Source organism: Eriocheir sinensis, unplaced genomic scaffold, assembly GCF_024679095.1.
Source record: "Eriocheir sinensis breed Jianghai 21 unplaced genomic scaffold, ASM2467909v1 Scaffold357, whole genome shotgun sequence".
NCBI classification, from domain to species: Eukaryota; Metazoa; Arthropoda; class Malacostraca; order Decapoda; family Varunidae; genus Eriocheir; species Eriocheir sinensis.
Window position 1 is genome coordinate 190,001 of NW_026111673.1, and position 15,000 is coordinate 205,000.

Here is a 15,000-nt window from a genome sequence, read left to right on the forward strand (position 1 = left end):
TTATTTTATTTTTATTAAACTGCCTAATAATATACAGCGTAAAATGACAATAACTCCATTAGCGTTCATCGTAAAGAAATTCTGAAAGTACCGTTCGATTCCGGGGACGTTTCTACATGGGGTAGGTGCCCATTTCAAAGTTCATACTAAAAACTAAGCGATAAAACTCACCTTTTCTTGTTTTTCGCAGAGGGGACCACACCCCCAAACACCGTTAATTTTGCCTGGGGCGTTGATTTCAGGCCATGAACGGCTTCCTCATCCTTTTCTACATAAGATGAAATGCCTCTGGGAAATAAGAAAAGGAATAAAAGCGTTTTTTTTCTGTAAATCAAAAAAATCCCCGAACATTCCTGATAGTTATATGCAAAAAAAAAACTTTAGTTTTTATCTTAGAGCAATTCTGAGTGTACCATTTGATTCGTCGGAGTTTTATGCATCGATTAGGTACCCTTTGCAAAGTTCAGAGTAAAAACTAAGCGAGAAATATCACATTTTCCATACACGTCGACAAAACACCCATACTTATGAATTGCTGTTCCATTAGCCTAACCTAACTCGATTTCACGAGTTAGGTTAGAGTAAGAAAACAGCAATTCATAAGATTGGGTGTTGAGGGAAAGGTCAAAAGAAGAAGAGGAAGAAGACCCTGCTCCGCGATGCAGTGGTTTACGTGCATAGCTCCGTTATAAGGCCTCAAGAAGAGTAAGAAGATCTAGATGCTAGAATTCGGAGAGGGGTCATATGGGGTGTCGAGTAGGGGGTTAATGGGGTCAGTAAAATGCGTGGTGATAATTAGATAGGGCGGGGGTTCATGATATTGTGGGGGGGGCTAATGGGAGTAATTGGAATTCGTAATTAGGTCATGTTCGGTATCGAATAAGGGGTAAATGGGGTCAGTAAATAGCGTGGTGATAATTAAAGGGGGCGGGGTTAACGGTAACTGGTTGGGGCTAATGGGAGTAGGTAAAACTCAAAAATAGGTCATGTGAGTTTTCGAATACTGGGTAAATGGGGTCAGTAAATTGTGTGGTGATGATCAGAGGGGGCGGGGGGTTAAGGTAAGGGGGGGGCTATTGGGAGTAGGTGGAATTCGTAATTAGGTCATGTTCGGTGTCGAATAGGGAGTAAATGGGGTCAGTAAACTACGTGATGATAATTAAAGGGGGCGGTGGTAAAAAGTAATGTGGGGGGGCTAATGGGAGTAGGTGGAATACGGAAATGGCTTCATTTTATTTTTTTTATATAAAAATAGCCTATTAAAATACATCGTGAAATGACAATAACTCCATTAGCGTTCATCGTAAAGCAATTCTGAAAGTACCGTTCGATTCGGCGGACGTTTCTTCATGGGGTAGGTGCCCATTTCAAAGTTCATACTAAAAACTAAGCGATAAAATAAATCTTTTCTTGCTTTTCGCAAAGGGGAACATAACCCCAAACACCGCTATTTTTCCCTGGGGCGTTGATTTCAGGCCATGGATTGATTAGACACGCTTTCCAAAGTTCAGAGTAAAAACTAAGCGAGAAAAATCATTTTTCCATACACGTCGACACAACACCCATACTTATGAATTGCTGTTCCATTAGTCTAACCTAACTCGATTTCATGAGTTAGGTTAGAGTAAGAAAACAGCAATTCATAAGATTGGGTGTTTTGGGATGGGTCAAAAGAAGAAAAGGAACAAGACCTTGCTCCGCGATGCAGTGGTTAATGTGCATAGCTCCGTTATAAGGCCTCAAGAAGAGAAAAAAGATCTAGATGCTAGAATTCGGAAATAGGTCATATGGGGTGTCGAGTAGGGGGTTAATGGGGTCAGTAAAATGCGTGGTGATAATTAGATAGGGCAAGGGCTCATGATAATGGGGGGGGGGCTAATGGGAGTAATTGGAATTCGCAATTAGGTCATGTTCGGTATCAAATAAGGGTTAAATGGGGTCAGTAAGTTGCGTGGTGATAATTAAAGAGGGCGGGGGCTAACGGTAATTTGGGGGGGGCTAATGGGAGTTTGTGAAACTCGAAAATAGGTCATGTGAGGTGTCGAATACTGGGTAAATGGGGTAAGTTAATTGCGTGGTGATAATCAGAGGGGGCGGAGGGTTAGGGTAAGGGGGGGGGCTATTGGGAGTAGGTGGAATTCGTAATTAGGTCATGTTCGGTGTCGAATAGGGAGTAAATGGGGTCAGTAAATTGCGAGGTGATAATTAAAGGGGGCGGTGGTGAAAAGTAATAGTGGGGGCTAATGGGAATAGGTGGAATTCGAAAATAGGTCATGTCAGGTGTCGAATAGGGAATAAATCTGGTCAGAAGTTTGCGTGGTGATAATTAGGGGGATGAGGTTGATGATAATGGGGGGGGTGGCTAATGGGAGTAGGTGGAATACGGAAATGGCTTCATTTTATATTATTTTTATAAAAATAGCCCCATGATATACATCGTAAAATGAAAATAACTCCATTACCGTTCTTCGTAAAGCAATTCTGAAAGAACCATTTTAATCGGCGGACGTTTATGCATGTGGTTGGTGCTCATTTCAAAGTTCATACTAAAAGCTATGCGATAAAATTCAACTTTTCTCGTTTTTTGCAAAGGGGACCATACCCCCAAACACCGCTAAATTTGCCCGGTGCGTTGCTTTCAGGCCATGAACGGCTTCCTCATCCTTTTCTACATAAGATGAAATGCCTCTGGGAAATAGAAAAAGGAATAAAAGCGGTTTTTTCTGTAAATCAACTAATACTACTACGTACTACTACTACTACTATATACTACTACAGGTGTTATAAAGTTAAAACAGATGTCATTATGTTCAAAAAGTAGTTTATTATGACCTTTACATATCCATGCATTGACCTCAAGTTTATAATATATTCGAGGTCAAGGTTGATGTGTGTAGTTTTCATGTAGGGACAAGCTGGCTAAGTACAGCTTGACCCCTGACCCCCAAGATGAGCTGACGCGCAGGAATAGTTATAAGTCTACCCTCGTAAGACAGCATTTTTGAGGATATCAGTGCATTCAGTCAGTCAGTTATTCAGTCAGCCAGTCAGTGACACTCAGTCCATCCGTTAAGAAAGTCAGTCAGTCTCACACACACACACACACACACACACACACACACACACAGAGAGAGAGAGAGAGAGAGAGAGAATTATAGAAGCCATGAAGAGTTTTCTGGCAAAGATGTGGTGTGCAAGAAATAGGGAATTGGAAGATTTGTAATGGATACTGCTTGTGTTGTTTTGTTTATTACAGGTTGTGCCGATACGAAGGCTTGATCTTGATCTTGATCTTGATGTCACAGGTGGCTCGGGATTTCTCCCCAGCCAGGCCTTTGTACAGCAAGAGCAAGAGGAAGACCGCCAGCCCACCTCGGCCCCCCAGCCCGCCCCAAGGCTCCCTCCATGGCCTCCTGCAGGTCTTGAGGTGACAAGGCTCCCCACAGTGCTGCCCCACGCAGTGCCAGGGCAGTGCCACGCCTGTAATCTGCGGCGCCATGCCCGGTCTGAGGGCGCCGCTGGACTGTGAGTGTTTGACCTTATTTTCAAGCTACTATTTGACCATCGCAGGAATTATTACACGTTTCATTAGTCTTCATTAATGAATGAGTGCCTCAAGTCATTGTTTTGGCTCTGGGGTGGCGCACTTAACCTATTCCCAAAGCTTAAAAAGGAGTTCAATCAGGTCACCAAATTACTCCAGAATCACACCCAACACTCACTGAATTGCTCCAGAATCACACCCAACACATTGAATTCCTCCAGAATCACACCCAACACACCGAATTACTCAACAATCACACTCAACACACACTGAATTGCTCCAGAATCACACCCAACACACTGAATTACTCTAGAATTACACCCAGCACACACTCAAACACACATCATTGCCAGTTAGCTTTGTGGACTGATTCTGGATCTATATTATAATGCGGCGGGCAGCTGTCATTTGCATGAAACGCATATTTGTGTTGGCTGTTCGGGGGACCGGGGAGCCGAGTTTGCAGGGGAGGGAAGTGAAGGAAGTGTAATTGTTAGTGTTGGTGTGTTGTGGTGACAAGTGATTGTGTAATTGCTTTTCTGAATGAGTCTATTGTACCGCAGTCTGTAGAGGGAGGCTGTTCCAGTGGTGTATGGTGCGTGGAAAGTATGAGTGCTTGTATGCGTCAGTGTTAGTGTAATATGTTTGGTGTTTATGGATGTGTGTGTTACTCAGTACGTTGGCTGTTTGCGCTGAATAGGCTAGGTACGTGCGTGGGTCAATGCGAGTGTTTGTGATCTCGTACATAAGTCTGTGTGCTTGTGAAGAGGTTTCTTTGGCCGATGACCTAACCTAACCTATTATCTATATCTATTATCAGGTGTCGATTTGGGAATAAATCGGTTCAGTAATTTGCGTGGTGATAATTAAAGGGGGATGAGGTTGATGGTAATGGGGGGGGGGGAGGGGTTAATGGGAGTAGGTGGAATACGGAAATGGCTTCATTTTTTTTTTTTAATAGCCTAATAACATACATCGTAAAATGACAATAACTCCATTAGCGTTCATCGTAAGGCAATTCTGAAAGTACCATTCGATTCGGCGGACGTTTCTGCATGGGGTAGTTGCCCATTTCATAGTTCATACTAAAAACTAAGCGATAAAATTCATCTTTTCTTCTTATTCGCAAAGGGGACCATACCCCCTAACACCGTTAATTTTGCCTGGGGCGTTGATTTCAGGCCATGAACGGCTTCCTCATCCTTTTCTACATAAGATGAAATGCCGCTGGGAAATAGAAAAAGGATTAAAAGCGGTTTTTTTTCTGTAAATCAAAAAAATCCCCGAACATTCCTGATAGTTATATGCAAATATATCCGTTAGTTTTTATCTTAGAGCAATTCATAAGATTGGGTGTTGTGGGATGAGTCAAAAGAAGAAGAGGAAGAAGACCTTGCTCCGTAATGCAGTGGTTACCGTGCATAGCTCCGTTATAAGGCCTCAAGAAGAGGAAGAAGGTCTAGATTTTAGAATTCGGAAATAGGTCATATGGGGTGTCAAGTAGGGGGTTAATGGGATCAGTAAATTGCGTGGTGATAATTAGAGGGGGCGGAGGTTCATGATAATGTGGGGGGAGCTAATGGGAGTAATTGGAATTCGTATTTAGGTCATGTTCGGAATCTAATAAGGGGTAAAAGGGGTCAGTAAATTGCGTGGTGATAATTAAAGGGGGCGGGGGTTAACGGTAATTGGGGGGAGACTAATGGGAGTAGGTGAAACTCGAAAATATGTCATGTCAGGTGTCGAATAGGGATTAAATCGGGGTCATTAATTTACGTGGTGATAATTAAAGAAGGATGAGGTTGATGGTAATGGGTGGGGTCTAATGGGAGTAGGTGGAATACGGAAATGACTTCATTTTATTTTTTTATATAAAAAATAGCCGAATAAAATACATCGTAAAATGACAATAACTCCATTACCGTTCATCGTAAAGCAATTCTGAAAGCACCGTTCGATTCGGCGGACGTTTCTGCATGGGGTAGGTGCCCATTTCAAAGTTCAAACTAAAAACTATACCATAAAATTCAATCTTTATTGTTTTTCGCAAGGGGGACCATACCCCCTAACACCGTTCATTTTGGCCGGTGCGTTTATTTCAGGCCATGAACGGCTTCCTCATCCTTTTCTACGTAAGATGAAATGCCTCTGGGAAATAGAAAAAGGAATAAAAGCGATTTTTTTTCTGTAAATCAACTACTACTACTACGTACTACTACTACTACTATATACTACTACAGGTGTTATAAAGTGAAAACATATGTCGTTATGTTCAAAAGGTAATTTATTATGACCTTTACATATCGATGCATTGACCTCAAGTTTATAATATATTCGAGGTCAAGGTTGATGTGTGTTGTTTTCATGTAGGGACAAGCTGGCTAAGTACAGCTTGACCCCTGACCCCCAAGATGAGCTGATGCGCAGGAATAGTTATAAGTTTACCCTCGTAAGACAGCATTTTTGAGGATATCAGTGCATTCAGTCAGTCACTTATTCAGTCAGCCAGTCAGTGACAGTCACTCTAACCGTTAAGAAAGTCAGTCAGTCTCACACACACACACACACAGAGAGAGAGAGAGAGAGAGAGAGAGAGAGAGAGAGAGAGAGAGAGAGAGAGAGAGAGAGAGAGAGAGAGAGAGAGAGAGAGAATTATAGAAGCCATGAAGAGTTTTCTGGCAAAGATGTGGTGTGCAAGAAATAGGGAATTGGAAGATTTGTAATGGATACTGCTTGTGTTGTTTTGTTTATTACAGGTTGTGCCGATACGAAGGCCTGACTCTCCAACGGGTCACCTGTACAGCAAGAGCAAGAGCAAGACCGCCAGCCCGCCTCGGCCCCTCAGCCCGCCCCAAGGCTCCCTCCATGGCCTCCTGCAGGGCTTGAGGTGGTCAGGCTCCCCACAGTGCTGCCCCTCGCAGTGCCAGGGCAGTGCCACACCTGTTAGCTGCGGCGCCATGCCCGGTCTGAGAGCGCCGCTTGTCTGTGAGTGTTGACCTCGTGTTTGATCTTATTTTGAAGCTACTATTTGACCATCGCAGGAATTATTATACGTTTCCTTAGTCTTCATTAATGACTGAGTGCCTGAAGTGTCTGTTTTTTCTCTGGGGTGCCGCACATAACCTATTCCCAAAGGTTAAAAAGGAGGTCAATCAGGCTTTCACGAGTGTTTTCCAGGTTCAAGGTACAGAGGAAGGGTCAAACTGCATCCAGGGTCACTAATATACCCATGCAAGTGGCCCAGACTCCTAGGAAATCACATCAACACAAACCAAATTACTACAGAATCACACCCAACACTCACTAAATTGCTCCAGAACCACACCCAATACATTGAATTCCTCCAGAATCACACCCAACACACCGAATTACTCAACAATCACAACCAACACACACTGAATTGCTCCAGAATCACACCCAACACACTGAATTACTCTAGAATTACACCCAACACACACTCAAACACACATCATTGCCAGTTAGATTCGTGGACTTGTTCTGGATCTATATTATAATGCGGCGGGCAGCTGTCAGTTGCATGAAACGCATATTTGTGTTGGCTGTTCGGGGGACCGGGGAGCCGAGTGTGCAGGGGAGGGAAGTGAAGGAAGTGTAATTGTTAGTGTTGGTGTGTTGTGGTGACAAGTGAGTGTGTATTGCTTTTCTGAATGAGTCTATTGTACCGCAGTCTGTAGAGGGAGGCTGTTCCAGTGGTGTATGGTGCGTGGAAAGTTACTTGTTACTTGTTACTTGTGTTTCTTATTTATCTGGTCCCACTTCCGCCGAAGTGCTCTGCAGGACCCACATATTTCATTCATTAAATTTTCAATATTGATCACAACTTATATGCCATGTTAATTGTCAATGTTTCCATGTCAAACCATCAGAGAACAGAAATGTTTATAGTTCTTTCTGAAATTTGGAAATATCCTTTGTTCTTCTAATGTCACACTACTGTTTGTATGCGTCAGTGTTAGTGTGATATGTTTGGTGTTTAAGATGTGTGTGTTACTCAGTACGTTGGCTGTTTGCGCTGTGTAGGCTAGGTACGTGCGTGGGTCAGTGTGAGTGTTTGTGATCTCGTACATAAGTCTGTGTGCCTGTGAAGAGGTTTCTTTGGCCGATGACCTAACCTAACCTATTATCTATATCTATTATCAGGTGTCGAAAAGGGAATAAATCGGTTCAGTGATTTGCGTGGTGATAATTAAAGGGGGATAAGGTTGATGGTAATGGGGCGGGCTAATGGGAGTAGGTGGAATACGGAAATGGCTTTTTTTTTATTTTTATAAATAGCCTAATAATATACATCGTAAAATGAATATAAATCCATTAGCGATCATCGTACAGCAATTCTGAAAGTACCATTCGATTCGGCGGACGTTTCTGCATGGGGTAGGTGACCATTTCAAAGTTCATACTAAAAACTAAGCGATAAAATTCATCTTCTCTTGTTTTTCGCAAAGGGGACCATACCCCCTAACAATGTCAATTTTGCCTGGGGCGTTGATTTCAGGCCATGAACGGATTCCTCTTCCTTTTCTACATAAGATGAAATGCCTCTGGGAAATAGAAAAAGGAATAACAGCGGTTTTTTTCTGTAAGTCAAAAAAATCCCCGAACATTCCTGATAGTTATATGCAAATATATCCGTTAGTTTTTATCTTAGAACAATTCTGAGTGTACCCTTCGATTCGTCGGAGTTTTCTGCATCGATTAGGTACTCTTTCCAAAGTTCATAGTAAAAACTAAGCGAGAAATATCACATTTTCAATACACGTCGACACAACACCCATACATATGGATTGCTGTTCCCTTAGTCTAGCCTAGCTCGATTTCACGAGTTAGGTTAGAGTAAGAAAACAACAATTCATAAGATTGGGTGTTGTTTGATGGGTCAAAAGAAGAAGAGGAAGAAGACCTTGCTCCGCAATTCAGTGGTTACTGTGCATAGCTCCGTTATAAGGCCTTAAGAAGAGGAAGAAGGTCTGGACTTTAGAATTCGGAAATAGGTCATATGGGGTGTCGAGTAGGGGGTTAATGGGGTCAGTAAATTGCGTTGTGATAATTAGAGGGGGCGGAGGCTCATGATAATGTGGGGGGGGCTAATGGGAGTAATTGGAATTCGTATTTAGGTCATCTTTGGTATCGAATAAGGGGTAAATGGGGTCAGTAAATTGTGTGGTGATTATTAAAGGGGGCGGGGGTAAACGGTAATTGGGGGGGGCTAATGGGAGTAGGTGAAACTCGAAAATAGGTCATGTGAGGTGTCGAATACTGGGTAAATGGGGTCAGTAAATTACGTGGTGATAATCAGGGGGGGCGGGTGGTTAGAATAAGGGGGAGGGCTATTGGGAGTAGGTGGGATTCGTAATTAGGTTATGTTCGGTGTCGAATAGGGAGTAAATGGGGTCAGTAAATTGCGAGGTGATAATTAAAGGGGGCGGGGATGAAAAGTAATTGGGGGGGCTAATGGGATGGGGTGGAGTTCGAAAATAGGTCATGTCAGGTGTCGAATAGGGATTAAATCTCGTCAGTAATTTACGTGGTGATAATTAAGGGGGTGATAACTTATGAATTGCTGTTTCCTTACTCGAGTTAGGTTAGTGTAAGAAAACAGCATTTCATAAGACTGGGTGTTGTATGATGGGTCAAAAGAAGAAGAGGAGGAAGACCTTCCTCCGCGATACAGTGGTTACCGTGAATAGCTCCGTTATAAGGTCTTTAGAAGAGAAAAAAGATATAGATGCTAGAATTTGGAGATAGGTTATATGGGGTGTCGAGTAGGGGGTTAATGGGGTCAGTAAATTGCGTGGCGATAATTACAGGGGGCGGGAGTTCATGATAATGGGGGGGGGGGGCTAATGGGAATAGGTGTATTTCGTAATTAGGTCATGTTCGGTATCGAATAACTGGTAAATGGGATCAGTAAATTGCGTAGTAATAATTAAAGAGGGTGGGGGTTAACGGTAATGGGGGGGGGGCTAATTGGAGTACGTGAAACTCTAAAAAAGTTTGATGGTAACGGGGGGGGGAGGGGGGCTAAGGGGAGTAGGTGGAATAAGGAAATGGCTTCATTTTTTTTTTTTTTTATATAAATAGCCTAATAAAATACATCGTAAAATGACAATAACTCCATTACCGTTCTTCGTAAAGCAATTCTGAAAGTACCATTGGAATCGGAGGACGTTTATGCATGGGGTAGGTGCCCATTTCAAAATGCAGACTAAAAACTAAGCGATAAAATTCAACTTTTCTCGTTTTTTGCAAAGGGGACCATACCCCCAAACACCGCTAATTTTGCCCGGTGCGTTGCTTTCAGGCCATGAACGGCTTCCTCATCCTTTTCTACATAAGATGAAATGCCTCTGGGAAATAGAAAAAGGAATAAAAGCGTTTTTTTTCTGTAAATCAACTACTACTACTACGTACTACTACTACTACTACTATATACTACTACAGGTGTTATAAAGTAAAAACAGATGTCATTATGTTCAAAAAGTAATTTATTATGACCTTTACATATCCATGCATTGACCTCAAGTTTATAATATATTCGAGGTCAAGGTTGATGTGTGTAGTTTTCATGTAGGGACAAGCTGGCTAAGTACAGCTTGACCCCTGACCCCCAAGATGAGCTGACGCGCAGGAATAGTTATAAGTCTACCCTCGTAAGACAGCACTTTTGAGGATATCAGTGCATTCAGTCAGTCAGTTATTCAGTCAGCCAGTCAGTGACAGTCAGTCCATCCGTTAAGAAAGTCAGTCAGTCACACACACACACACACACACACACACACACACACACACACAGAGAGAGAGAGAGAGAGAGAGAGAGAGAGAGAGAGAGAGAGAGAGAGAGAGAGAGAGAGAGAGAGAGAGAGAGAGAATTATAGAAGCCATGAAGAGTTTTCTGGCAAAGATGTGGTGTGCAAGAAATAGGGAATAGGAAGATTTGTAATGGATACTGCTTGTGTTGTTTTGTTTATTACAGGTTGTGCCGATACGAAGGCCTGACTCTCCAACGGGTCACCTTTACAGCTAGAGCAAGAGCAGGACCGCCAGCCCGCCTCGGCCCCTCAGCCCGCCCCAAAGCTCCCTCCATGGCCTCCTGCAGGGCTTGAGGTGTTCAGGCTCCCCACACTGCTGCCCCACGCAGTGCCAGGGCAGTGCCACACCTGTAATCTGCGGCGCCATGCCCGGTCTGAGGGCGCCGCTGGACTGTGAGTGTTTGACCTTATTTTTAAGCTACTATTTGACCACCGCAGGAATTATTACACGTTTCATTAGTCTTAATTAATGAATGAGTGACTCAAGTCATTGTTTTGGCTCTGGGCTGCCGCATATAACCTATTATCAAAGCTTAAAAAGGACTTCAATCAGGCCTTCACGAGTGTTTTACAGGTTCAAGGTGCAGAGGAGGGGTCAAACTGCATCCAGGCTCACTAATATACCCATGCAAGTGACCCAGACTCCTAGGAAATCACGTCAACACAAAACAAATTACTATAGAATCATACCCAACACACCGAATTCATCCAAAATCACACCCAACACACTCAATTGCTCCAGTGCTAACAACTGCAATATAAATGAGTGATTTTGTTTCTTCTATTTTTCTTTCTATCTTTTGCCGTTTCTGTGTGTGTGTGTGTGTGTGTGTGTGTGTGTGTGTGTGTGTGTGTGTGTGTGTGTGTGTGTGTAAGGTTAGATTAGGTTAGGTTAGGTAAGGTTTGGTAAGGTTAGATTAGGTTAGGTAGGGGTAGATTAGGTTTGCTAAGGTTTTGCAAGGTCATATTAGGTTAGGTAAGGTTGGATTAGGTTAGGCAAGGTTAGATTAGGTTAGATAAGGTTAGATAAGGTTAGATAAGGTTTGGTAAGGTTAGATTAGGTTATGCAAGGTTAGATTAGGTTAGATTAGGTTAGGTAAGGTTAGATTAGGTTAGGTAAGGTTAGATTAGGTTTGGTAAGGTTAGATTAGGTTAGGTAGGGTTAGATTAGGTTTGGTAAGGATAGATTTGGTTTGGTAAGGTTAGTTAAGGTTTGGTAAGGTTACATTAGGTTAGGTAAAGTTAGATTAGGTTAGATAAGGTTAGATTAGGTTAGGTAAGGTTAGATTAGGTTAGGTAAGGTTAGATTAGGTTAGGTAAGGTTAGATTAGGTTAGGTAAGGTTAGATGAGGTTTGCTAAGGGTAGATTAGGTTAGGTAGGGTTAGATTAGGTTTGGTAAGGTTAGATTAGGTTTGGTAAGGTTAGATAAGGTTTGGTAATCCAAATCACCATTCTGCAGGGAGTTGCCGGAGCCAGTGATGCCGTCGGACATAACAATAATAATAATAATAATAATAATAATAATAATAATAATAATAATAATAATAATAATAATAATAATAATAATCAAAATGACCGTTCTGCAGGGAGTTGCCGGAGCCAGTGTTGACGTCGGACATGATGCCACACATTGATGACGTAGCGATCAATCCTAACCCCGGGGAGCGCGCCGAGGCCATGCGCCAGCTGATCAACCGCCTGCCAACCGCCAACCGCCTGCTGCTACAATACATGTTCAAGCATATGGGACACATCATTGCAAGGGTAACTAGGGATTTTCTTTATGGTAGTTATTTATTTGCTTTTATATTTATTTTCTCTCTCTCTCTCTCTCTCTCTCTCTCTCTCTCTCTCTCTCTCTCTCTCTCTCTCTCTCTCTCTCTCTCTCTCTCTCTCTCTCTCTCCACTTCAGTAATCCTCTTCCTCCCTTCGTTTTACCAGTCTCATCACCGTTTTTCATCACCATTTTTCACCACCACCACCATGTCTCTGACCCTTTAACACCATCCTTACCCCCCTCCTCCTCCTCCTCCTCCTCCTCTTCTTCCAAATCACCACCACCATCACCACCAAATCTCAACTCCATCACCCTTTCATCACCACTTTATCACCACTCAACACCAGTCGGTGGCGCCGTTTCAGGAGGTACTTTAGAGAGAAATCGAGTGCGTGCGTGCGTGCGTTGCGTGACCCCGGCCTTGTCCACGGTCCCTGTAAATACCTGTATATAACCTGTTCACCTAAGACAGTCAACCCCCGGGGGCTCCCCTGTGGTCGGCCCCTCTCCCCCCGCCGTGGCCATCACCAGGGGCATTGAATTCTTTGTTAGTTTTGTACCCGTATCTCGTGACCTCCAGTGCCCCGCGTGGTGGCTTCGGAGGGGCGGTAACGGGGCGCGGCGAGGCGGGGCGGGGAGGGGTGACCCAAGACCATAGCTGGGCACGATAACAGAAAACCTTATTCCCGATAACCGATAACTGATAATGAAAAACCTTAACGTCGATAACCGATATTCGTTAACTAGAGACACAAATATAGGCGATAACTGATAACCGATACCCGATATATATCCACAATTCCGATACTAGCTAGCGATAAGGCCGATAGGCGAAAACGATACTATATTGATATTTCAGATAGAACAACATTGATGAATTCAAATATTCATTATCTGTATTTTAGGAAACTTACAAAACCTTAAAACCACACGTTGACACGTACATATGGACGGTAATACTAGAAATGCCTGAACCGGTGTTGTGTTATTTGGCGTCATCACCGTCAAAAATTGTTTACAAACACTGGTCTCTCGCGAACGGTGCATGCTCAGACCAGCAAGCGTAGACCTGTACAGTCTCACAAAGCTTTAAAACCGTAATTAAGAGTTGCTGGAAGGCTGAATCAGACATATAGTACAACTACCACCATCCTCGCTGTTTCTAGGACGACACTCTGTACGAGTTGTATTTATATGTACAGAGTGTACGTCGTTCTAGAAACAGCGAGGATGGTGGTACTGTATGTTTGATTCAGCTTTCCAGCAACTCTTAATGTGTTAAAAAAGCATTGTGAGACTGTACAGGTCTACAATTAATGGTCTGAGCATGCGCAGTTCACGAGAGACCAGTGTTTGTACACAAAAGCGCCTGCTTTTGACGATGGGACACCAAAAAACACAACACCGGGTGCCTTCAGTACCATGGCATGCTCACAAACGAATATGGAATATCAAATTTGAGGCAGTGAATAATCCTTTTGGGGGCAAAGTTAAATGATTTTTCTCTATGATATATTGATTTTTGAGTAGCATAAAAAAAATAACCTAGTGTTTTAGTTTTCATGACCTAAGTATGAAATCTCATCACCGAAGATATTTCATACCCCGAAGTTTTTTCATACAACCGGGCCACGCATGCGCAGTAGGGAGACAACATTTTTTTCCTGAGAGGCGGAAAAAAAGTAGCGATTATCGCTAGTTTGGTTACAAAAGTAACGAAGATACCGATATATATTTAAATAAGTAGCGGATGGCCGATAATCCGATTTTGTTATCAGCGATAAAGTATCGCGATAACTTATCGCGATAACGCCCAGCTATGTCCAAGACCCATATTCGTAACGTCTTGGGAAACGTATAGTGAGCCCCCGAGACGCTTAAGAATGCCCACCCTCCCTCCCCCGCCCCCCAGAGCAGCCCCCCGGCGTCAGGAAGGCTGGCAGCGAGCGGAGCGCTTTGTTGAGTTTCGTGGTTACGTCTTAGAAAAGAATCATTTGTTTTGTACATGTTGATGCCGATAACTCCTGATAAGACCCCGCGCTCCAAGTTACTGTAGCGGGAGGGAAGGCAGACTCAAGCCAGAATTTATAAACGTCTCGGGGCCTCAGATCGCTTGCTGGAAAAGACTGCAGTAGAAGTTGCTCTGGGATTTTCATGGACTGTTTTGTGACCCTGGTGATAGCTTGACACGACCTATACGCCTTCAACGGTAAAGTCACCCAAGAAAACCCGGTCAATCTTCCCTGTGCCTGTTGGAAAAGCCTCTCGTGGAAGATGCTCTGGGCTTTTCATGGACTGTTTTGTGACCCCGATGATAGCTTGACATGAAAAATTACCCTATATTTAACCATCATTTTCTCAGATTAAAACTAGCTCTAACTCACTCTACCATACACTAAAATGTAAGCCAACAATCCCTCTCTCTAATCCACCCACCCCAGACTCTCTACCCTCCCTCACTTTAGAGCTATCTCACTTTTTCTCAGACAGTGTCACTCACCCACTGATTTTAGACCTATTTAGCTTATCTTTAACCCTCATTTTCTCACATTATTAACACGAACTCTGCACCTTGAACGGGAAACACACACCCCGTGAAGACCCGGTTAATCTCCTCCGTGGCCTTGAAAAACAGTCGTAATTGAAGCCCGAGACGTTTAGGAATGCGACCCTCAGAGCAGTGTCACATTGGAGGTAGAATTGGTGGAGGTGACATCAGCCCAATTAAGTGAATCCGCCAGAGCTGTCATTTTTACGGCCAGGTGTCAGGTCTCAAGTCAGGCTCGCCCACCCCCATCTTTTGGCCGTAAATTTGACAGTTCGTCGGCTTCACCTCAAGGAAGGGGGT

The 15,000-nt window shown here is 43.3% G+C and overlaps 1 protein-coding gene across 5 annotated transcripts in view; it reads left to right on the plus strand.

Annotated features, from left to right (window-relative positions):
* The first annotated feature begins 3,327 nt into the window (after positions 1–3,327).
* LOC126991889 (uncharacterized) overlaps positions 3,328–15,000 on the plus strand; it is a 145,832-nt gene continuing 134,159 nt past the window's right edge. For 3 of the 5 annotated variants that reach the window (XM_050850539.1, XM_050850538.1, XM_050850540.1), the window contains exons 1-3: positions 6,381–6,529; positions 10,539–10,767; positions 11,962–12,139. In XM_050850539.1, coding sequence (XP_050706496.1) covers positions 11,993–12,139 — 147 coding nt within the window. In that variant the 5' untranslated portion in view covers positions 6,381–6,529; positions 10,539–10,767; positions 11,962–11,992. Of the gene's footprint in view, positions 3,526–6,300; positions 6,530–10,538; positions 10,768–11,961; positions 12,140–15,000 lie in introns of those variants that run through there. The other 2 variants (XM_050850536.1, XM_050850537.1) reach the window with 2 other exon arrangements.